At 51.0% G+C, this 23,356-nt stretch overlaps 4 protein-coding genes across 4 annotated transcripts; 2 read left to right on the forward strand and 2 right to left on the reverse strand.

Annotated features, from left to right (window-relative positions):
- Positions 1–267: 267 nt before the first annotated feature.
- On the reverse strand, positions 268–2,229 carry LOC100907362 (ras-related protein Rab-4B). The gene is made up of 4 exons (XM_003741037.1): positions 2,131–2,229; positions 915–1,105; positions 567–814; positions 268–483 (listed from the first exon to the last, which is right to left on the reverse strand). Exons 1-4 carry the CDS (start codon positions 2,187–2,189, stop codon positions 394–396), a joined length of 588 nt encoding a protein of 195 aa, XP_003741085.1. The 5' UTR covers positions 2,190–2,229; the 3' UTR covers positions 268–393.
- Positions 2,230–4,148: 1,919 nt separating this feature from the next.
- On the forward strand, positions 4,149–12,838 carry LOC100907503 (RNA-binding protein 1). The gene is made up of 4 exons (XM_003741038.2): positions 4,149–4,163; positions 4,599–4,807; positions 5,801–6,063; positions 12,819–12,838. Exons 2-4 carry the CDS (start codon positions 4,599–4,601, stop codon positions 12,836–12,838), a joined length of 492 nt encoding a protein of 163 aa, XP_003741086.2. The 5' UTR covers positions 4,149–4,163.
- Positions 12,799–16,505, forward strand: LOC100907651 (integumentary mucin C.1). The gene is made up of 5 exons (XM_003741039.2): positions 12,799–13,032; positions 14,749–14,988; positions 15,086–15,319; positions 15,439–15,566; positions 15,649–16,505. Exons 1-5 carry the CDS (start codon positions 12,975–12,977, stop codon positions 15,817–15,819), a joined length of 831 nt encoding a protein of 276 aa, XP_003741087.1. The 5' UTR covers positions 12,799–12,974; the 3' UTR covers positions 15,820–16,505.
- Positions 16,506–16,742: 237 nt separating this feature from the next.
- Positions 16,743–20,785, reverse strand: Marcal1 (SWI/SNF-related matrix-associated actin-dependent regulator of chromatin subfamily A-like protein 1). The gene is made up of 16 exons (XM_003741121.2): positions 20,567–20,785; positions 20,365–20,412; positions 20,103–20,236; positions 19,881–20,001; positions 19,635–19,791; positions 19,193–19,335; positions 18,958–19,062; positions 18,666–18,865; positions 18,174–18,407; positions 17,933–18,065; positions 17,754–17,822; positions 17,568–17,661; positions 17,324–17,424; positions 17,092–17,229; positions 16,929–16,990; positions 16,743–16,848 (listed from the first exon to the last, which is right to left on the reverse strand). Exons 1-16 carry the CDS (start codon positions 20,783–20,785, stop codon positions 16,743–16,745), a joined length of 2,064 nt encoding a protein of 687 aa, XP_003741169.2.
- Between the last annotated feature and the right edge of the window lie 2,571 nt (positions 20,786–23,356).

Here is a 23,356-nt window from a genome sequence, read left to right on the forward strand (position 1 = left end):
CATTGAGGGCCAGCATCTAGCGGCGACAGATGCAGAAGAGTTCTTCAATCGACGCGACTGATCCGTGAATGTTTCATACAGTCTTGCTATACGAATTCATCCCCCGAGTGATGGAAGTCCCGTGAGTCGAAAAGTCTCCCACAGGCGGAGCCGTGCGGTTTCCCTAGCAGGATTCCCTGCGGTCTACGATATTGCATGCTGCTAGTGATTCATTCGTCTGCCGTCGTTCATTGAAGTCTCAAGGTCTTCCTCAGGAATGAGAAATGCTCGACAGTAGCGACAACTTTTATTCAGGAACCGATCTGAAATACACAGCCCAGATATGTGCGAGGTGAGCTCTTGAATTGGATTCCCGGGGAGAAGAAGTGCATGGGTGGGGGTTCTGCCCTCATGCTAGCAACAAGAGTCATTTTTCGTTTTCTTGCGGCCGACGATCGGAGTCCCATTGGTCAAATTCGAGCACAAGTCCGGTCTCTCCAGAATCTGGAAAAAATACTGGAGAGTAGCCTTTGGGACGTTTTCTGTCGGATCGCCGGAGGAGAACCCTGGTGACCGAACGCACTGACCTTGGCTCCAAGTTGGAGGAAACAGAAATCAACGTTCTTTCCAGTTTTTGCAGAAGTCTCGCAATGCAGCATTTCGTGTTTCGCAGCGAACATGACCGCTTCGGTATACGAAACTTCACGCTTGGGATCTTGATCCAGTTTGAGACCACACAGCAAAATCACTGGTTTCCGTTCGGTGCAGTATTCTTTGATTTCATCCAGCCAAGACGGCAAATTTTTGAATGTTTCGCGCCTCGTGATATCGTAGACTAGTTAAAGGTCGGCGAACAAGAAGAGAATTACCAAACGGTGCACTCATTAATACGAGCTGACGGCATTTCTCCTCGAGGCACTGAAGGTTCCACTCACCGACAATGACGCCATATGCTTTTCGATAATAGGGCCGCATAGGAGCGCGGAACCTCTCGGAGCCTGCTGTGTCCCAGATCTTGAGTCTGACGAATTTTTCGCCCAGGGGAACGGTGCGAGACTTGAAGTCGATATACGTCGCTCTTCCGGAATTCTCCGCGAACTTCGCCGTGATGAAGCGGAGCATGAGACTGGAATAGGAATCCTCGGCTCACTCGTCCCGTCACGTCAAGCAGCCCAGCAGAGGAATAAGATGCTGGATCCGACTCTGAGCCCCAACTGGGAGGTTGAAACGAGCTCCCCACCAGGTTCTAGATCAGGATGCAGGGCTATCCTGCAGTCGAGAACACGCCATGCAGGTTGAAACGAGAATCAATGAACTCCTCCGACTGTTGATTGTGAGCAACATCCGGATGCTCCCCTCAACACACAGAGCGGGCTTTGATAAGATCGATTCCAGCGAATGAATCGGTTAGATCGATGAATCGAGACCCATCTTACTCCTCATGTCGTATGGAATTAGCGGTATGGAAACGATGCGGGCGAAAAATCACGACCCAGGGGGTAGTCGTGGATTCGCAGGCTCTGAAATCTCGGATGGTTCATTCGAAGAAGCTTCTACACGCACAACGAGCAGAGAATGGTCACCGTAGTAGACCACTCGGTCTCGTCGTTCAAATCACTCTCGATTTATTCGGAAAGCTCCGCAATCCGACCGCTGGCTCTGACAGGGAACTCATCGACTCATTCTTCCCTTTTCTCCCCATTCTCCCTTGACACCTCCCTGCATGCTTCAACATTGATTTCTGAATCCAGAGTCTCAATTTCGTGAATCTACTCCCCGGGGAGCTCCCGGAAGCTTTCCAAATCCATGAACGGCCCGCGGTATATACCCTCATTTCTACACACCGATCTCTTGTGATCGGCGACCAGTCCATATCTGAGACTGAAACTTCGCTCTCGGATGACTGGAGTGAGAGAGCGCGAGAATGGAAAGGAATGTTTGTCTTCTCACAAGCGAGGGAGAACAGTGGAGCTCCCTCCGAGTCTCAGACAACACAGATGATGACAGTGGGAGCTCGGATAGATGTTCGAATAACATACAGTTCAATCGATTCCATGGAGGATTCTAATATCATGAATCATTGGTCTCGAGTTTGCGCGCTCTATGTAGATATGAACACCATAGTCACTGTATTTCGGGTACTGAACTCACTTAGTCTTGCCTGTATCCGTATCGCCTACGATGATGATATCTGCGTTAACGGTATCCATTTGGATTGTCACGGGATTCGAACGGAGCTGCAATTGCCCAGCGAATGTTTTGTAGTGGCAAGCATTGAGAGGAATACGAAGCGTAACAGTAGATCGCCCCCTGGCGGTAGTTCTGCCAACCGCAAAGACTGCTGTACACAGCAAAGCGGATGGATCGTGAATTGCTCCAGGGGAATGGAGAGCTTGGAGAGCCACCGATCTGCACCGGATGCGGAAAAAAACGACGATCTCCTTTTATTCCGTGCTGGGAGTACTCGTCCCTCGAGACTCCCCCCAGGATAAGCGGGATCCGTAGGGGAAGTATTCTGAAAAGCACGGCTCCTGGTTACGAGTAAGAGAATTCTCGTTCATGATCGGCCGAGAATGGCCTCGCCCCTCAACCGCTCACGACCCGCAGATCCTGCTCCGACAACGATGATGATTGGTTCTCGTGATTGATTCAATGGACTTCACCATCCGCCTGAGGAGGGGAAATAAAAAGAAATCCGTTCGCCCCACAGCGAGCGATGTAATGAGAGCGGTACTTAGAAGTTCCCGTGTTCAGACGGCTGCCCTCACCCACTCAACTTCCTCGAGCTGATATGCACAGCCTAGGTCTAACGTCCCGGGTACTGTTATTCACATTGCTTCCGAGGACGGATCCATAGAGCAAATGTACCCAAGAGGATCAAGGCCGAAAACCTGCGCTTCCGAGAGGAATATTTTTCGATCTCGACGGACAAACAGGCGAGACATTGGCTCATGATCATGATTTACCCCGCAGAAATCTCGGAGTCACTCAGTCAGAGAGGGACCGACTTCGGTCACGGCTCTCGTGAGGGGGTCATCGGGACTAATCAAGGGACGATCGCTGCAGCTGTCGGACGCCGTCGCCCCGATGCGGTGGACCGTCTAATTTCCACATCGGAGAGTCACCATAGCAAGAATGCTTTGTCGGACGGCCGCAGACGAAGCGTGGGAGGGGGGAGCTCTGAGATTCGGCGGAGGCGACATGTGCTGGAGGAAGGAGAACTTGATGATTCTGATGATTTCCTGGTTGGAGCTTCAGCGTGGTCACGTCTTTCATCTCGACTCTGTTTGTTTTTCCCAATCCCGATGAGGACTTGATGCTCCCTGCTGAGACTGCTGAGAGAGAGTGGATGGGGCTGTGTCGAGATTCTTTGGCTCATACATTCACCCGCGAGATCTTAGCCCGGTGGAATTCCAAAGATCAGTTCGCGCTGACCGGTTCGACTCGACCCCCGGCTCCGCTTGCGATCCGACCAAGTCTCGTGCTTCATCCTCTCCTGCCGATTTTGAAGTAATGGCTCCACATCGTTGTTCTGGATAAGCGAGCGCTGCACCCGCTCCGAAGATTGCTCACAATTGCCCTCCATCATCAGCAGCTCAAAGTACATATCAGGGTTCAGTCAAGTCCTATCAGGGTTTACCCCAGATTTGAAACGCGTCCTCGCGCAGACGCCCCACCCTTGAGTCGCGTTCGAGCCGAACCGAAGAGCTGGAGTCGGGCCGGGTGGACGCCCCGCTCGGAGGGGAGGCAGGCTTTATATATTGGAGCACCCGAAATAGGGGCAAGCTTCACCGAATCAGCTTCCTCGAGATTTCCTGCTCGATGGTCCTTGATCGATCAGGATCCTGATACATATTCGTGATCGAAATTCTCTATGAAAGCTTAAATCACCCAGTCACTCCGGGTTCCCCCCTCAGCTAGAATTGCCGGTTCTTCGATCAGCTCGAGCTCGTTTGCGCAGTGCTGCTCGGCCGCAACACCTCTCGCCGCTGGGGTGCTCGCGGCGCCACAGAAGCTGGCGGGTGTGTGGTTACGAATCGGACACACGAGGCGCGGAGCGCAAGTCTGTGCTCTCTCAAAGCTTGTTTGTGGCGGCGGGCGGTACAAACACGCAGACACTCCGGACGAGGCTCCTGCAGAGACTGCGCTCCCAAAGTTGATAGTCGGAACAAGGCGATTCCAAGGTAAGCTCCGAAGATTTGCATGGAGCCTCAATTCCTGAGCTGGAACACGATCTCCCCGAGCGGTGTACGGGCTCAGCGGCTCCAGATTCCGTGCTAAAACATCAGTGATGCTCACGCGAGCTGGAGCCGGAATATGTCGGAGCGACGGCCCACTGGAGCGACGCTCCTCCATAGTCAGAAGCCGTCGGGTGCATTCTCGCATGGAAACCTACACCGGGATTCTTTGAGGGGTTCTGATTCTGTTTAGTGACGGCATCCAAGTCCGAGCGAGAGGATACTCCCGAATCGGACACTTATCACGGAGTCTCCATGTACATATGTCGTTGCTATGAAGGCACAGGGAGCGGAGCTTTCTCTCAGCTCGGCGGTTCTGACTCCTGCTATGACCGGCGGCGGAGAGCTCTCGGAATAACTCTCCAAATTATTCTATTGCAGATGTCTAAGCGTGACTGGGAGTTGACCTGTAAGGTGTACATCGGGAACTTGGCCACTCATGCCTCCCGGCACGACGTCGAATCAGTATTCAGCAAATACGGCAATCTCCGCAATGTGTGGGTCGCCAGAAACCCGCCCGGTTTCGCTTTCGTCGAGTTCGAGGACTCTCGGGACGCCGAGGATGCCGTCAGAGCGGTCGACGGTAGTAGGTAAGTTTCGAGTTTAGAGCATCGACAAACATGTGATACTATGCTTCAAAAGCACATTTGGTGCCTCTAATCGAAATTTTCGTTCTCTGTCAACACGACCAAGAGAACGCATTCAACCAGCCAGGGGCGTGCTCGGAAACAATATCATGATAACAGCCATGTTCCGATCTCGCGGCGTGGGATCCTTCGACATTGTTCCCCCGACTATCCCCTATGCGGAGAGCAACCGGACCCCCTCTTGCTCGGCTCCGTATACCGTATTTCCTCAATCATAGGGGCATGCCTTGATGTCCTACCTCGGATAATTTTCCCTACATGTGTACTACCGATCCTTCCCTCGCTTTCCTGTCCATGATCCTCTGAACTTGAGCTCCTGCTGGGGCTGTCGCTATAATCGACGAAATACGGTGGTCGGCCCCCTTCGGGTGGTAACCTTGTCGACCGTTCTCACGGGGAAAACAACGAGCAGATCGTTCTTCAGCTTTCGATCAAGCTGCACTCTAGACTTATAAGAGTCGATTGGGTGAAGTCTTCTGGGGGATCTAGACCCTATCTGCCTCGACGTCGAACTCCGGTTGGCCATACAGCGCACAGCATCTACAGCCGAGACATCCTAATACGTCTGTAATCGGTGCAGCGAAATCCTCTCTTACGTCCGCACACCAAGGCTCGAGGCACGCTCGAGCGTATCCTTTGCCGAGCTTCGATTGTGTTCGACTACTTCGATAGATTAAGACGCTCGTGGACACAGCTCCTACGATACTGTCTTCGTCCGAAATCGCGCCCTTCGTTCGCCCAAGCGTCAATCAGTCAGCCGATTTCTTCTTTTGCTACGTTTCCCCGTCCTCCGAAGGTCTGTGGTGCGTAGTGTGTCCGTGAAGCTCGGAGTGACCGTATCGAGAGCTCGCCGAGCCGATTGACTTCTGACGGTACGCTCTTGTCCAACAATGCAGCCGAGGCATCGATTTCGAACTAAGATTTCCTACTCAACAGGATCTGCGGCTCTCGCGTGAAATGCGAGATGTCCCACGGAAAACGGCGCAACGGAGGTCATCGTGGAGGGCGTGGAGGTCGTCGATCTCGTTCAAGGAGTTTCGAACGAAGACGTTCTTTCTCCCGGAGCCGATCCAGATCTCGCAGTAGGTCGTATGGAAAGGATCGTGCCGAAGCCAGAGGCGGAGGAGCGCCACGAGGGGGAGCCCGGGAGAGAAGCTTCTCCCGAAGTCCGTCGAGGGAACGGTCCCGCTCGAGGAACCGCAATCGGGCTTCCTAAATTTCTATGAGGAGAAAATAAAGTTCCTCAAATGAAGCTCTCCCGATGTAAATCTGACGGAACGAAGCAACAGGGGATCCGAGAACTAGGGAAGATGCAAAATCTACGATCGCTCTGTCATACTCTCAAGGACGACTGATCGAGTTCGAAATTTCTCTGCTCGCTCCAGGATATAATGCTCGAATAAAAGATTTCCATCGTCATTCGGACTTGAGAAGCTTTCGTCTTTCTATGCTGAGGCGCTTGAATACTGGCTATAGCGCTACGGTATTCGAAAATCGTCATTATTTGTGTCGAGGGGCGTTGGCTCCGTTGGCCCTGGGGAGATGTGGGGCGTCCTCGCAGGTCGCCATTCCTTCCCCCCCCCCGAAAACTGTTGGGGAACAGAGCTCTACCCGTTCGATTTTCAAAACCTTCAGGCAGTCAAGCGTCAGTCTGCATATACCTCGATACTCAAGACTATCCTTCTTACATTAAACACTGTCTGATTTTATTCCCAGTGTACAGTGTATCTCGGATCTGTAGATTTATTCGACCCTCGTGGCTCATTAGTCAGAGTCCGAAAACAAAGCTTCAGCCAAGTTCGAGCTCCGACGGAGAGTTTTCCGGAGCGCGACGTCATGGGCCAGCGAAGCGGGTTCCTCGTCGCTATCGGATTCTTCATCGCCCTTTGGCGCCGCAGGAGTCTCCGCACGATCACCACTGTTCTGGCTTTCATCGTCTTTCTCGACGTACTTACGCACGCAAGACTCGAATTTCTGGATTTGCTTCTTGCACATCGGCAAATCGATTCTCTTCAGAAGTTTTCGGGATAATCTCAAGAGGGCCCGGTGATCCGCCGAGCCGCTAATATAAAGACGCGACAGTCCACGACAATAGTACTTGACCTGAAGGAATATCTCTTTATGAGTTCTGACTTCATAGGAAACGACCGAAGTCAGGGCCGAGTTCGAGAGCGGTGTCGAATTACTCTCCCTGAGGTGCTCCTAACATTAAGCTCACCTCGCTGCAATAGGGATCCCTCAATAATTTCGATAGAAGGTCCTCGGCTAGATGATCGTGAGGCGTCGGGGTGTCGTCCATTCGAATTTTATCGGCTGGCATACATCTGCAGAGGAACAAAATAGCATGCTTGAGGTCTCTACGGGATTACGAGCCGCTTATCGAGCGTCTCGGATCCGATGTGCTTACCTGATGTCGCAGAGGGATATCAGGGTCTCGACGACTCGATCCACGTTCACGGTAGCCAGTGCCGAAGAATCACTTGCATCTAAGAAAAGTCGGACACAGGGAAAGAACGCTTCTCGCACAACATCCATGCGGTCTTTTGACATCTGAAAAAGGTTTGGTGATGGGAGGGAATCGTTTGGACTGAGATGCATAAATCGAGTACGAAACTCTTCCGATTACTTCTGTGGAATTGTGCATAAGGCAGAACGCACCCTCGGGTAAGCTTCGAAGAACAAGGACAGGCAGTGAATTATGGTTGCGTTCTTCGAGTAATTGACGTTGAACCAGAACGACAACAGATGAGCCAGGATACGGGGCGAAACCAAGTGGCCGACAAACATCAGTTTGCATAAGCCTTCGATAACAACTTCGAGGAGTTTTTCACTCTTCAGTTTCAGGAAATCCGCCAGGAATGTTATGATCGCTTGGAGGGCTTCCGTCGGGACACTCGACATCGCCGAGAAGGACAGATGAGTCGAAAGCATCGAGTTCTCTTCTTCTGAAAATGTCTTGATACCGAATCGCAAGAGAAGATCGAAAATGCCTGAAACAAACGATTCCTAGAATCAGCGTGAAGAAAACCTCTTATCTGAGCTTTCGAAACAGAGAGGATTGGGGTCTGGTGAGAAAGATGACGCACCTTGCAGAGCGATGACTCGGATGTTCTCGACGTCGCTCTTCGCAATGTGAGTCAGAATTGGTATTTTGCTCTTGGCGAAGTCCTTATTCAGTATGCAACCGAAGCTCAGGCAGCGAACAGCCTCGGCTCGGACCTCTAGTTGTGATCTGCAGATAGCCTGGAACGATAATTATGCTTGGAGGCGGAGTTTTTCGGAGAAGCATCGCGCGAGTACGATTCGCTTATCGTGAGAATCAAGAATCCTCTACGGGTGTTATGACTCACTTGGAGAGCTCTCTGCTCGATGAAATTCTGCAACATGGTGTCCAGACGCTTCGGCGTCGCTTTCTGGATCGCCAGCGACATTATAGCGAGACATCGGCGGGTAGTCTGGTCGTCAGTGACTAGGTCCTGTAATTTTACACGGTGACCGGAGTTGGGAGTGGATTGCTTTTTCTGGAGAAGCTCGCATGGCGTAATGGACGGAGCTATCTTCCGAGTCTGAAGGCACACCAACCTTGAATTCAGTCTGCCTCTCTTTTTCAAGTCCGCGCTCGAACGACTTCTCGAAATCATCATCGTCATCGTTCTTCGCTAAGAAGCTTTGTTCCTGTTTCTTCTTGGTCTCCTCATATTGATCGACGATAGCCTGATGCTTCTCCATCTCGAATTTGGTCTCTTGAGCCAACAGGAACTGCTGAGTGGCGACAAGATTTTCGATTTTTTCGCGCAAGAGGGTGAGTTGTACTCTCGCTTGGACAACTTCTATGGGTTCTTCACCCCTGGAAGTGTTCTTGTGGCTCTCAGCCTTTCCGCCGTTGACGGGGTCGACCTCCATCTCGAGGTCCGCGTCGCACATACTCCTGCTGAGGACGTTAGCTTGATCTTGAGCGTCCAGGAAAGGACTTTCGATTTCGGAGATTACTTCGAGGACCTCGCGGAAGACTGCGTCGCTTTGATTGTCGTGGAGAATGGCAAGGAGCCCAACCTGTGGTGGAGCGGAGAGTTTTCACAAAAAAATCCGGCATGATCGATTGGACGCGACAAATTTCTCGATCACCAAGAATGTACGGCGTAACACCGAATGGCACAACGCTATTTTGCTAACCAGAGGCTCGACAAAGTGCTCCATCTGCCGTTGGGCGAGGAAAGTTTTCACGGCCTCATTCAGACGACTTTTCCCAGCGAAATCCGAGAAATCGGCGTGAGTCAATAGCAGTATCAGTTGTGTGCAAACCAAGCGATGATTCACAATCTCCAGCGCCTGGAGCGTATCCTCTGATTTGCCGACTGTCCGCACCATGAGATGAGCCAGGCGTCCAGTGGGCGGCAGCACCTGCAAATGAGTTTCGCGAGAAATAGGAGGCATCTACACCGACGGAGTTCTCTCTCTATCAGGAGAAGGCTCGGAAAAGACCGAAAGGCGAATCTGATGGGCGAAATACTCATGGGTACCTTGAAAAGGAACGCGTGACAAAGTTCATCATCGCCGTGCTTTCTCAAATATATGATGAGTTCGCGCCAAACGATCAGGATCGGAGCAGTTATCGTCTCCTCTTTGAGGGAATCGCCTGTGGGAATGAAGCAGCATTGGGAAAACTCCAGAGCATGATTTGATGTGAAATCATCCCCATTAGGTATGGTTATAGCGGGAACAGCGTCGAATTCCGCAGGATATTCTCCCAAGACACAATCCCAGACATTGACTCACCGGCCGGCAAACGATTCTCAACGAAATCATCGATGAATGCCTCGAGGGCATCCTCTTTCCTCTTCTTATCTAGGAAAACCTCGATCACTCGGGAGGTCGTCTCAGGCTTGTGATACGGATCCAGATTACCGAAGAGACTATAGAGACTTCCGTCACACTGTTCCAACCAGTTGGGTAATAATTCGTCGGTGACAACCTGCGCGAAAACGACTGGTCATTCCGGATTGATGTTTCGATCGATGTACGCGATCGCAGTTCCATCTCGACATCGCTCGCAAACAAGCTTTCATTGAAGACGAATGTTTTCCCAACCTGAACAACGCTCGGGCTGCGGTCCATCAAGCCGCGAGTTAATATATGAGTTCGGTCGGTAAGCTGGAGCACTTTGAGTTTCAGTCTTTTAGCGTAGACCATGTAAACTTGTTTCCGGACGGAGGCACTGACATCCATGGATCGTCGCTGAATTTTCGCCAGAGAGCGCGAACTGAGCGCAATGACCTCTACGCAAGTGCGCCGGACCTACATGGGAAGCTTAATTTTCAGGAGCCTCCTCTGAGAAGCAGCGCCAGCCTCGGAGCGAAGCACTCACAAAAATGGGCGATAATGCCTCGCAGACTCGGGGGATGAAATTTACCTCAGCTTTCGGATCTTTTCCCATATGGAAGAGGATCTTGTTTATGTACACGCAGGATGGATCTCGAGGATCTTGCAGCTTCGCTAGGAGCCGTATACCCTCGCAACGGATTGCAGGTACCTGCGCGAATGGGACGAAACAATAGCAGAAAGAATTCGAGACGCCCAATCAAAGCATCAGGATGCGGAGCTATCCTCATGAAGCATACGAGAACAGAAGTATGTTCTCGGAGGCGTACCTTGTCTATGGCGAGACTCGGGGCCAAGTTCGCCATATCATCGAACTGAGCATCAGAGAGGAATTCCTCGTTCTTGAGTTTTCTAATCATTCGTACGAGCATAGTCGCAGCTCTAAGGCGGCGTATCGGGCATACATCCTGGAAAATTACGCGAGCACGGAGCGAAGTCAGAGATGCTCGTCGACGGTACTTTTGTCTGTAGTCGAACATTTCCCAAGAAATATGATATCTTTGAATCTCAGAAACTCACAGAACAGAATGGTATAATTTTGTCAAAGAGCTTGGTGAATAGTGGCTGTTCACCATTCTCTGCTAGCTCCACGAAGTTCGCGAGAGTGGTTATGAAATCAATAAGTCTTGAACAGGCATCTTCGCGGAGATCCTTGCAGGTCAAGATGAAGTTGACAATATGGTTCAGGCCTCGAGGGTTACTCGATCTTGTATCGCCAAACCAAACGATTTCCCACCTGAAACAAAAACACACTCCCGTCACGAAATGTCAGCTTGGACAAAAGTCACTCTGAATTGAGTAGGATGCGACGCAGGGACTCTAATTGCCATCGCGAACTGGGGTAGCCGGATGCGCAGCGGATATGTGGTTCCAAAGCAAGACCTTCCTGGTCAAAACTATAAGAGAGCTCTATTGACAAGACACTTCCGAGATTCGGGAGGACTCTATCATACTATATAACGGGAACTTCTTCCGAGCTAAACTCGTAGATCTTAGTTCGCCGTCGATGTCCGGGGAGGAAATCCATGGTATTCGTTTCGACCGAGAGTTCGAGAATTGCTGGAAGATCCGCAGCAGCTGTCCATGGGCGAGAATTCGACCGGAAGATTTTTCAGCTCACCCGTTTTCGATGATCAACTGCTTTATCTTCTCTGCGCACGAATCTTTAGATGACGGCCGTCTCTGAACAGTATCCAGTACATTTTCGAGATTCCGGAATAAGCTCGTCATTGTCGAGATTGACGGATCCCAAAGTCGGGAGGCTGCACAAACTCAGCTTTTCAAGTTTGAATCGCACGGGGCTCTGAGAAGAGGGATCCGAACCTATCGCGGCTCAAGTCTCATTCGAAAACACCACAACCGTCAGACCTACTAGACGAATCGAAGCGCGCCAGCTTGAATCAAATATGGCGCCGCCCATGTGTGAGTGGTAGTAATTTCTCTACATGACAACAAACTCGTCTGTGTTGGCCGCCGCTCCTGGTTGAGAACGGAATCAGTCTTGGAGATCTAAGTACTCTCATTTCCTCTGGATGCAGGAGAATGTATGGCACGATTAGTTTATAATGCTCGGGCAAAATCGGACATGTGATTGCTTCAGACAAGGTGCTGAAATCCATCTTCCCCCGAGCATTTGACCGCCGTAATTCATGCCCTCCGTGAGGAGCGATGTGAGAGCCATCCCGGATACTTCATTCTTTTTTCGTTGCGAGAGTTCCGCTCAAAATCTCTCATCCAAACGGCAATTGATCCACGGTCTCTGATTCTCGGTCTCTCTTGGGGGAGCTCGGCGGTGTTCGAGATTGGACTCTCAAGCCTCGCGGTCCCGGAATTTTGTCGGAAACCGTAGCTGATTCTTCTGATGATCTAGGAGGAACGGATCCCTTCGTGGATTCATTTTGCGCGTGGCTGGGTTGAAATCCCGAGTGCAGAGTTCGCAGATAATCCTCTTCCGTCAACGGAGGAGGTGGAACTCCAACCGATGGAATGATGCAACAACTCGAGAAAATGAAACTCCAAAGGGGTCGCCTCAGCTGATTCAGATCTCTGCTTTCCCCTGATCAGTTTCTCTCTACAGCTGATGGGCTTCCCCCGCGAGTCGTCCGCCACTGCGTGCAAAGGCTCAGGTGGACCGGGGAGAAGTTTTCAAATTCGATAGTCCGACCATCTATCCACGATAGGTATCCACTCCGAGAAAACGACATGTACCGACTAATGAATGACGTCGACGAATGAATCGATGTCGGCTCGAGATCGGTCTCATCTCGTGGCAAGCAGCGAATCACTCGACGACGTTTCGCCCTTGAGACCAAGGTGGGAGCGAATCAATCCATGTGAGTTTCGTACGCGCATTCAAAGAGCAGAATTCACCAAACTGCCAGTGGCGGATGCCCCATCGCCGAGACACACCGCACGCATCGCACCGCTATTCCGCCGGTATCATAAACCATGACCATCATTCGCGTACACAGTCGTCTGCAAGCGCTATGCCAGAGAAACACATGAGAGAAACTTGAAGATTATTACCCTCACCTCTCTCCCACTCTATCGACTGCACAGCGGCGGCGACTGCCAGAAAGCCCATCCGTCAAGTAGCGAGCTTTGTCATTGAGAGTAATTCAGTCAGTGAGTGAACTTCGACGTAGGAGGCCGTCATTGAGTTCCGATCGGGTTTCACAGAACCTGCTAAAGGTTGACTTCTAAGGATTCTGCATCTCAACCGTGTTCCATCATGAGGTTCCCGACCGCTGTTTTCATGGCTGCATTCGTGGCTGTGGCCGTGACTCAAGGTAGGACATCTGAACAGGAAAAGCACTCTCGGAGGCGACAAGCTTCAGGAGGCGGCGACTGGGGACAGAGAAATTCCACGCCGTCTTGTGCATACTTGAGATATCATTGAAAACGTGCGGCCGACTTATCGACGACGGACTTGTTACCCCGAGCACATATCGTCGACGGATATTTTTTGCATCGGGAGTGAGCGGGGGCTGCAAGCGAGCTCCGCGACGAGCCGGAATCGAGCGATGCGACTTTGATGTTGCACACGACCTTTTGAACTCGCATAGCAACTCGCACGTTTCGCTACAGATACTTCGATTTCATTGGCGACGAAATCATAAGGGTCATTTCGCAAATTGCGTCGTTGCCAAATCGCCTTTCTAGAAGCTTGCGAGCAGACAAGGCACTACAGCTCGGTATCGGCTGCTGCGGAGCTTCTCGGGAGAGTTCGAACTGAATGTATCCCATGTGGAAAGTTCGATGAGTTAAAGTGCAGGGCCAGCTACGATTTCTTCGAGTTCTTGTAACACTACTCATGGAAACTCGATTGTCTTGTCGAGGCGCTAGCTCAGTTACCACTTCTCAGCGCGAGATATAGTGATTCCTTGGTCGCCAATGGGAACCGGCTCCGTCGCCGATATCTCGTTCTTTCGACTAGTCCGATCTATCGAGGAACAGGAAATCACATGAAGTGGCTGTGGGCATCATTACAACACGGGCAGAATACAGCACGTCATCGAGCTTGTCGGTCAGCGTCTCCTCTGAGCGAGCAGCAGACAATATTGAAAATACCGATTCCGAGGCTGTCTCGTTCATGGATAAATGAAGTTCTGCGTTAGGCGCGTGTTAGAAGAGAATTACAACTTGAGATCAAGTCTCAAAAAAAAATTATCGAGAGCTCTGATTGCTCCAAACAGTGTCGACAAGCGCGTGGAAACTCAGATTGAAGGGGCGTTATCCTCTGACTAACGTCATCCGCTAGATTCTACGCTCCTCTATCCGCATACGCTAATCTGTTCGAAGTGCGGAGATTGTGTGGTATCTTCTTCGGGTACCGAGAGAGTCAGTGATGAATCGCCGCCGGTTGGAGTTATCTTCGGGCGGAAAATTGCGGACTGCGTGCTGGCAATTCTCTCCGCTGCGGAAAGAGCTTCCGCAGGTTTTCCTCTACGCCGAAATTCCGCTGGGGACCGCGAGAGTATGGACTCTGTAATGCCGCGGTATTCGAGCGGCGATCCCCTGAATCATTGCAAAACTCCTCCAACGGATACCGCTTGGCGATCGTAGGCTCATAATATTTAGTCTACTCGATGGATTCCGGTGCATGTCGCGGTCAGCTACAAAACAGGATATTGGTTTGTGATTCGAAATACCGATTCGGCCATGTTTAGACGAGAGATCAATTGACTTCGTGCGGAATATACAAACACAGTCGGTGGAGTGTTTTCATATTGCTGGCCTATTACTCCTGACAAAAGTGGCGATGACGAGCGACCGAGCAAGCGCGGAGACCAGCGTACGAGCGAGATACATATATGATCGAGCGCTGTGTGCTGCTGCATATTCACGACATTCGGACGATCGTATAATGTGGACACCTGACTCTCCGAGCTGGGAGTCAGATGGTTGCCCTAGGAATCTCTGTGAGTGACCGAAGCAAGGTACTCCAAATCTCGAGTATCGATATTCCTGTGTCGAAAGACTGACTCTGTTGATTATTCTTTTAGAAACCACCACCAAGGGTACGACAGAAGCACCGCCGACGACTTCTACAACGGCTGCGACGACCACCTCGTCGACGGCTCCGCCAACGACCCAGGCCCCGACGACTCAGGCCCCGACCACCCATGCCCCGACCACCAGTGCCCCAACTACGCATGCCCCAACCACCCATGGCCCCACTACAACACCTGCTCCTCCGAAGCCGAGGGAGGCAACGCTCGGGAACTACACACTCCAGAACGGAGGTAATTGATCGCTCTTCCGGAAGACTCTTCGACTTGACGAATCAGGATGCTTCGGATGCTCCCGCGGAACTATCTCACACCGTGAATCGAATTTCAGCGGAGGTTTGCGCCGTGGTCCTGGCGAGGATTGTTGTCACCCAGAACGCCACCAGCTACCCATTCGTCAACGGGAGCTTAGTGAGGAAAGGCTCAAGCTGTGACGATTCCCAGGTCACCTTGTGGATCGAGTCTGCGGATGACTACAAACTCCAGATCGTCATCGGACACGATGCTTCAAACTTCTTCGTCAAATCGCTCTCGGTTCAGGCGTCCAGCCTCGTCGCCGACAGAGGTTAGGACAGCGAATTTCGGGATAGTGAACGATTACCGACACCGTGTGCCGCCGCCACAGGGAGCGGAAGCGCCCTCAGTCGTTGGACGTCGCAGACTGACCGAATGTATTTCCCACAGATAACCTCACTCAATTCTCAACGCCAATGAAGCAATACTACAAGTGCCAAAGCGCATCCGAAGTTTCTCTCGGTGAAGAGAATGTCAAGCTCATCTTTTCCGAGCTGAAATACCAAGCCTTCCAGAGGGTGAGCGAAGAGAGGATTAGTTCTCGATGGGCCGTCTGTTAGGCCTCTATGATTCTGTTTGGTAACGTTTGTGCTGTTTCAGGAGAAGAGCGCCGCCTTCGTCGGATCGCAGCTCGAGTGCGTGTCGGACTATCACTCCGATGTGGTGATCATCGCCATCGGCTCAGCTCTCGCTATTCTCGTCGTCGTGATTCTTGTTGCTTACCTGATTGCGCGAAGGAAGAACAGGCAGCGTGGATACCAGAGCGTCTAAGCGACCCTTAGAATTTGCGTCCGGTATCGGAAATCGAGCAAGGCAGGAGTGAGATTCGGCGAACTCGATCTCTGGCTCGGGTGCCGATCATGAACTAGAGGAAATCAGTCGTTTCTGAAGTCAGATTATGCAGATATATTCTTCCTCGACTTGCGCCTGACGGGCTGCGGCGCACGGCGGCTGCATTTCGAGGGAAACTGTGCTCGTTGAGTGTCGCCGATGAAATACAAGAACATACTTTTCGGGAGCTTACATGATTCATAGACGCGAGCTCTGAAGCTGAGATTCCATCGGAATTTTCCTACGATGCAAACAGTGTGGGAAACGGCGTAGCACAGTTCGAACCACAAAATACTTAAGGATATATTCTGTTTTCACCGCGGGAGCTCATTTCCACGAACTGCATATAATGCCTTAACACAAATTAGAGATCGGTCGGCGGGAGCCAGATTCCTCAATGTAGTGGGGAAGGATCGTCGCGGAGTAGTCTTTAGGTACGAGATAGCATGATCGGTGTAGCGCCAAGCGGGTACCCAGGGGAGCGGTATGATCACAGATGTATATCGTCGAAGGAGGGGGCTGAATTTGATCTGAGACAAAACTTCACGAGACCCATGATACAAATCCACTTCTTACCCTATTCGATGAGGAACAGATGAATTAGAATAAAGAGAAAGGTTATTTTCAAAAAACGTAGCTTTATTCGTCTGGATGGATCCACTATGACTACCACTCTAGAGCGCCTCCGAGAAGGCGCCTGAGCCGGACGATCCACCCTCAGATGTAAAATCCACCGATCTCCGAGAATAAGTGCCTACGAGAGTGAGGCAAATCGGCAGGTCGTTCTTCATTCGGCGATGAGCTAGGAAGGCGTCGATCGCGGCAGCGATGGAATTTTTCCGTCGACCGACGTGAACGACGGCTCAAATGTCAGGCAGCGTCGTATCCTGTGAAAGGTCAGCCCAGAAGGAGTCTTCCGACAACGAGACAAAATCGAGCATGGTTTTCTGACGTTTCGTGGTTGCTGGCCTGCGGAGGAAGGTCGATTCGATGGATGAGAGAGCTTTCAGTCTCCATTTCTGAATAGAATGAATATATGAAACACTCACCGAGATTCGTAGTCCATGCCATCGTCTGAGTCATCACTGGTTCTTGCCTTATGCTCTTTTTTCTGGAAAGCGAATGAGTTCATATCTCTCATCGACCGACTCGCGTTGGGACCACTCAGTCAGTCGAAGCCGCTGAGCTTCGTACAGATAAGCATAGACAAACCTCGTGCATAGCTCCCGTGAAGCTATCCTTGCTCAAGCCCGCGCGATTCAGCACGGACAGTTTTCCTTCGATGATGGGCCATATGAAATCATCGGCCGTACCTCTCGCAATCAGGTACGTCACCAAGCATGTTTGCGTCTGAAGGAGGGAGCAGAGGGTCAGTTCCCTTGGACTAGACGAGCATCGAAATTTATGTAATTCCCAAATGTAGATGAATAGATTGCCCGCCAACCTGTCCAATACGATGGACTCGATCTTCCGCCTGCGTCAAAATGCCAGGGTTCCAGAATAATTCCGCGAACACAACAAGACTCGCCGCGTGGAGGGTTATGCCTATTAGGCAGAAAGACGTTGATTATAGGCTTTGATAATGACATTGTTCTCACTTTCGTTCATCAGATAAGGTCTGTCATTCGTCTCGTCCTTCAGTCATGCATAAAATGCGGGGGTTTCTCCGATTCTCCGGCTGTTCGTACCGGCGTTCGCCGCGGTGATGCTGAGCAGTGCGACACGGCAAGCGTCTGACGTCTGGAATTCCTCGCATAGAGTCTGACGTGCTTCTGATGAAACCTGTCGGGGGATCGCAAGAACTCAGCTTGCGAGCCAGTCGGATGTGACGACCGCAAAACAAAGGACATGGGGGAGAGGGGCGGAATACAAACCTTCCCGTCGATGCGAATGTATTTCACCTTCTTCTTCGTCAATACTTCCGCCAAGGCGTTGAGGAGATACTGGGGGGGAACGACGAAAGTTTTAGTACTCCGTCCTCGAGCGAGCGAGTCTGCTGTAATGTTCCCCGTAGATCTGTGAGAGGCGAAAAGGCTACAATGATCGTGCATACCTGGTGATGAGCGAAAACGAGGAATTTGCAATCACTCTCCAAGAGTTCTTCGATGTACTTGCACACGGCTTTCCTCTTCATCTCGCTCGTCAAACGGAAATAACTCATGAGAGCGCTGCGCTTCTCCGAATCCCTGAAAGACGGTCAAACGTCGTCAGATTCGAAGGGAGCTCCTCTGCCGAACAATTTTCGAAAATAAGATGGGTTCGTGCATCAGAAAGCGGAAATTCGGGAATCTCACGTGAGGCTCTCTTTTTGAAGCAGCAAACTGTAGTTGTCGGCTTGCGCGTCTTTGGCGTCCACGAGTGTGGGATCTAGAATGAGCACATTCCTCTGCTTGGCTGGCAGCTGATCCAAGACTTCGCTCTTCAGTCTTCGGATCATGATGATCGCTTTCAAGAGAATGTGCAATTCCTCCAAATTCGAACTCCCGGACATATCGAGTCCGAATCGGGTTTCGCGTGCGTTGCAATACCTGCAATTCAATTCTTATGAGTCACCAGCGCGTGAAGCGTCCGGAGCGATCTTCGATCCGCTCAAGATGATCGCCGGAGGAATGCCCACGAGCAGCACCCCCAGGGAGCTCACAATGACGAGCGATCAAGCATCGATTCGAGTTCAGTACGAACCGTACTGAAGACTCGGGATATGAGCCACAGGAACTACACATGCATTCCTCCCATAAGATCTTCTCACTTTTCCACGGGGAGCGATGAGATTGGGAATACGGTACCTGGCAGCGAAATCGTATATCGAAGGAAGATGTTTCAGAGCCAGACATCGAATTTGAGGGTAGAGTTCGACCGGTCTCGACAGAGCTGGAGTCCCAGACAGCAGTATAATGCGACGGCTTTCAGCGCTCAATTCTTGCGCGACTTTCGTACGCTGAGACTTGTAGTTTTTGAGGAAATGCGACTCGTCGAATATGAGTACCTGGAAGCGTGGGTCAAATGATCCAACATGCGATAGGCGGGCTCCAGGGCTCGGGCGGACGAAGGAAAAAGCGGAGTTGTGGAGCCTCTCACCTTGAAATTACCGCCAAGCAAATCCTCGCTTCTTCGACCCATCATTTCATAAGAGGTGATCACAACTTGATTAGCGCCTAGAGGCTCATTCGTCTTGACGATAACCTGCAAAATGAAGTTCCGTGAAGACTCCAGGGAAGTGCATCCAGAGCTCGGGGCGCACGGAATCTGTTCGGACCCCGAAATGTTTTTCAGGCGTCTATATCATTCCATTGCTGCCGGTTTCGAGTCACACCTGTATGTCATCCTCGGTCAACGAAGGTAGCCACTGAACGATCGCTTGTCTCCAATTGAAGCGCATCGACGAGGGACAGACAATCAAGAGAGGCCACTCTTCCCGATAATAGCTTGCAATAGCGAGACTCTGGACCGTCTTACCTGAAGGGGGAGAGGGAAATCGTCAGAGAAACGAGAATAAGAAAATAAGGATGAGCCGGGAGCCCCAGAAGACACGGATAGTCTGGCGGTAGGTGGTCCCTGTGCCCCTCATCATTCCGCTCAACGGTATGCATATAAGTCTGATGCGAGAAAAATGTGAACGGAGAATAAGTCCTCGCGAGGATCGCAGTCTCGCAGCCGAATCTCCGGTTAGCATGCATCGATTGAGAGGATGACGCTCGATTAGAAAATCGGCCCAGTTGGGGTTCTATCTCAGAATCGAACATTTGGAAGCTCACCGAGACCCATGTCGTCGGCAATTAGAATTTTCCCGTTTTGACTGATTCCTCTGACAACTCCCTCGGTTTGGAACGGCATCAGAGCTTTGCGTAGCTTGGGATCGATGCTACGGAGATCCACCTGACTGTCGGGTTGTTTAATGTTGGATCGCAGCATCTGTGATAAAGAGACAATCATGAAAACCAATCCGCTTGGTCGGAAATATTCTCTGTAACGTCGGCACAAACGCTCGAGTGGAGATTTACTTTGGATATGAACAGTGGAAGACCGGTTATTGTAACTTCTGGTGCGACTTTCTTGGCGGCGTTGAGCAAACTCTCATGGCACTCGAGCTTGAATACGTAATTCCGAGTGGTCGGATCGAGCCTGAATGGAAGAAGAACTGCTCTAACTCGCGGACGGTGAGCTTTTTTTGGGGACATCCCTGGTCATCGGCGCAGAGACTGATTCCTTCAGTGAACACTCACCGCCCTTTCGGGTGAGATTTGAATAAATCGATGAGCGCTTGATTGAAGCCACATTGTAAGCGAAATTCCTCTCCGGAAAGAAGGAAGCACATTCCCGTTGTTTTCGCCGCTTCTTTTTTCGGAGCCTTCGTATCCTGAGGATTTTTCTAGATTTAGGATCTCTCACCGCAATCACGATATCAGGTAATCAGAGAATCGAGGAGTCGCAACCAATATGGGCTGTATATAAGGCGAATCCAGTGCCAAGATTCTAGTCTCTCACCTTCGTTGGCCCCACCTGGGCCTTATGGAACGTGCTGACCGCTCGAGACTGCAGAGTCACCAATAGATGATCAGGTTTACGTTAAAGAATGCGTCCCAAGAAAATATCTATTCGAGCCTAATACGCTCGAACAATCGTTCGGCGGCACGGTATTCATTTGGAGCAATCTAACTCGAAGAGGAACTTCTATCGAACTCCTCACCGTGTTCTCGAAAGTTTTCTTGCCGAAAAAGTTGCTCGCATTTCCGTGGTGCGTCGAGACGCCTCTAGGAGCGGCTGAGGGATCCGGTGCTGGCACGGGGTTGAGCTGCGGCTCTCTTGACTGAGCAATTCTTTCAGCTTCCTTTTGTTTTCTTCGCGCAAGAGCCTGCGCTTTGTTGAACTCGATCCGTTGGCGCAATTCTTCGCTCAGGTTCTCCATGGTGTTTATGACGGGGTAAGACCACGAGTTCAAGGAACTCGACCGTTTCTCGCATCGATGAATAAAATTAAAAATGTGTCATTTTTTCCAGACCATGGACAAACTGAATCGAACGAGTTTACACCATTGTATATTCGAAGAAGACGACAATCGACCGCTCAGAATTCAGAAGCATGTGGGAGAGAGGGAAAATCGGAGAGGATTGAGGGAGGGAAATTCCTTCTGGAGCGAACGGCGCGGCGCTCAGCAATGAGAATAGGTAAGCAAGGTTTCGCGCGGGAGAGATACTGGAATCCACATCCTGTGGAAATAATCGCCTTCCCTTCATCGGATCAAGATCCCGGCTCTCCGATTTCTGTTCTCGAATATCGACAACTCGTCCAAGTCAATTCCACCATGAAATCGTGATTCCATTTCTGTTTGCAGCGTACGATGCCTAATCCGGTCCGATATATGTGCTATTCTCTTTATTCTATAGCTAGAACTATCACAGTGCGCTTCTTCCAGACCCGGACCTCGCTGCAGCGGAAGATTGGAACCGAGAGAAGCTGGTGGGAAACGACGGTGAAGCAGCGAAAGCTCTCTCGCGGAATTCCGCCGTTCATTGAAACTCTATCGCGATTCCGAAATTGTGACTTAAAAAAGCGCAAAAGCTTCAAACCTCTTAGAAATTGGCGCCCACGGGCGGCTCCACGATTGCGTCATCGAGACGCGAAACATCTGAACGATTCCCAGGGTTGCGACAGAATTCTGGAAACCGGAACGAGAAGCTCGTCTCCCAAGTAAGAGTTCGAACGTTCAATCGCGATCCTTTCCAATCGGGACGGAGATCGCGAACCTTCAGATGAACATTAAAGCAGGATTGTCATTGAAGAAGAGTCCGAGAGCGTCCGAGCACCTCGTATGTATGTGTAGTATTCGCATTCCCTTCAAGCGTCGCCCCAATCGCATCGACCGCTCGATCTTAATCGCGCAGATCCTAACTCATTCCCCGTATGATTGTTCGTCTTGGTCGGCTTATCTACCGGCAATAATCTGGAACCGTGTCCCTGCGCCAAAGAATTGCTTCCGTAGACCTAAAAAGTGCGACGTGTTTCCGCGGTAATGTTTTTGTGAACCATCTCCAAGCGTCGGGAATTTCACACATACGGGCAGCCATCGGCCATCCCCAATGTAATGGTCTAGTGACCTAGTGAATAAAATTTTCATTAAATTGAATCTACGGGTTTTTAATTTAAGGAAAATTTCACACGAAGAAAAGCTCATCAAGACCCCTATCGCGGGACAGAGCGTCGAGAAGCAATCTTGCGTTGCCTCGCTGGGTCTCCAGTGCGATTTTCTGTCTGAAGAATGCCGTCGAGCGTGTTTCCCCGGCAGCCTGCTCAAGTCGTCCACCGATCTCCTTGGAGAAAGCAGTCGCCTGTTCGCCCCAGACGCCCGAAGTTTCAATAACGAAGGGGAGGAAAATATATTCCTCTGAGAGTGTTCTGGAATGGATGTTTTTGTCACGTTCACCTCTGGCGGCCACGGCACCCACACTTCTCGCCAAGCCCATGTAACTCGGGGAAAAGGTGTCACGGATGGAGACGTCCCACACCAGAAGTCTACCTGGAGTCCAAGGAGTCAGAGACATGCCGTCAGGACGGATGCCGCTGTCAGGGCTTAAGAGAGCGGGCTCTGCGCGAACCGGCACATGTAATTGTCTTATGCTCCGGAGATTTCTGCGCTTCACTCGGAGGTGTTTTGTGGATCGGAAATCAGACACTCTTCGTCTCATGATTGATGAAGAAGCATTACTTGATCCGCGTCTGGTAAAAGATAATCGGCATCAGGAAATGGGGAAGTACCAAGCAAGAAGCTTGCTCCCCTGCTTCGACGGTCGGATCCGTATCCCCAAGAACGACTCATCGTTCCTTTTTCTTGCTTGACCCTATACGTATGAGATTGAGAAACGAGGATCCTTGTACTAAGTTCATCAGATTCGTGGAGTGCATTGTCCAAAATGTTCAATCGTTGTTAACGTTAGGGAACTCGTACGACGGCATGTCCGCACCTTTATCATGCATGATCAAAAAGGCGTTACCGTTTGGCTATCAGAGAAGATTGCGAGATGCGTCTAGACTCTAGAGCAGCGGTTCCCAACCTGGGAGCCGCGGCTCCTAGGGGAGCCGCGGGACTTTTCTGGGGGAGCCGCCGAACCTGGTAGCCGCGGCTCCCCTAGGAGCCGCGAGACTTTTCTTGGGGAGCCGCGGACGAATTTCTGGTGTAGGTCCGGGCCGTCAGGGTTTGTCAATTCCAAGGGAAGGTTCCGAAACGTATCGACTTCATCTGCCACGGTTGTGTTCCCGCCATTCCGCCAAACTCTATCGAGGAGTGAACGAAGCTAAAATAAAATCTCACTCGCTTTCACACCACCGCACGGAGCACCTTTTGTTTCCTTGTGTCTTCCCCGCAGAGAACACTTCATCCACCACTAAGCTTTTTCCCGTGAGCTTCGAGAAGCTCAACTCTTCTCTTCCGTTGAGAGAGATTGGACTCATTTGTTAGAGAGCTCTGGTATGCCCGCGAGGC

The sequence above is a fragment of the Galendromus occidentalis genome, unplaced genomic scaffold, assembly GCF_000255335.2.
Source record: "Galendromus occidentalis unplaced genomic scaffold, Mocc_1.1 scf7180000077121, whole genome shotgun sequence".
NCBI classification, from domain to species: Eukaryota; Metazoa; Arthropoda; class Arachnida; order Mesostigmata; family Phytoseiidae; genus Galendromus; species Galendromus occidentalis.

Excerpts from the sequence above, each read along its gene's own strand:
- LOC100907503 (XM_003741038.2), top strand. The coding sequence starts at position 4,599 with ATGTCTAAGCGTGACTGGGAGTTGACCTGTAAGGTGTACATCGGGAAC. Across the intron at positions 4,808-5,800 it reads AGAGCGGTCGACGGTAGTAG|GATCTGCGGCTCTCGCGTGA; the intron begins GTAAGTTTCGAG and ends CCTACTCAACAG. Across the intron at positions 6,064-12,818 it reads ACGGTCCCGCTCGAGGAACC|AAAGCCCATCCGTCAAGTAG; the intron begins GCAATCGGGCTT and ends GGCGACTGCCAG.
- LOC100907651 (XM_003741039.2), top strand. The coding sequence starts at position 12,975 with ATGAGGTTCCCGACCGCTGTTTTCATGGCTGCATTCGTGGCTGTGGCC. Across the intron at positions 15,320-15,438 it reads CAGCCTCGTCGCCGACAGAG|ATAACCTCACTCAATTCTCA; the intron begins GTTAGGACAGCG and ends TATTTCCCACAG. Across the intron at positions 15,567-15,648 it reads AATACCAAGCCTTCCAGAGG|GAGAAGAGCGCCGCCTTCGT; the intron begins GTGAGCGAAGAG and ends GTGCTGTTTCAG.
- Marcal1 (XM_003741121.2), bottom strand. The coding sequence starts at position 20,785 with ATGGAGAACCTGAGCGAAGAATTGCGCCAACGGATCGAGTTCAACAAA. Across the intron at positions 20,413-20,566 it reads AGAAAACTTTCGAGAACACG|TCTCGAGCGGTCAGCACGTT; the intron begins GTGAGGAGTTCG and ends GTGACTCTGCAG. Across the intron at positions 19,792-19,880 it reads TTCCACTGTTCATATCCAAA|ATGCTGCGATCCAACATTAA; the intron begins GTAAATCTCCAC and ends TCTTTATCACAG.
- LOC100907362 (XM_003741037.1), bottom strand. The coding sequence starts at position 2,189 with ATGGATACCGTTAACGCAGATATCATCATCGTAGGCGATACGGATACA. Across the intron at positions 815-914 it reads AGCATATGGCGTCATTGTCG|TCTACGATATCACGAGGCGC; the intron begins GTGAGTGGAACC and ends ACCTTTAACTAG. Across the intron at positions 484-566 it reads TCCTCCAACTTGGAGCCAAG|ATTCTGGAGAGACCGGACTT; the intron begins GTCAGTGCGTTC and ends TATTTTTTCCAG.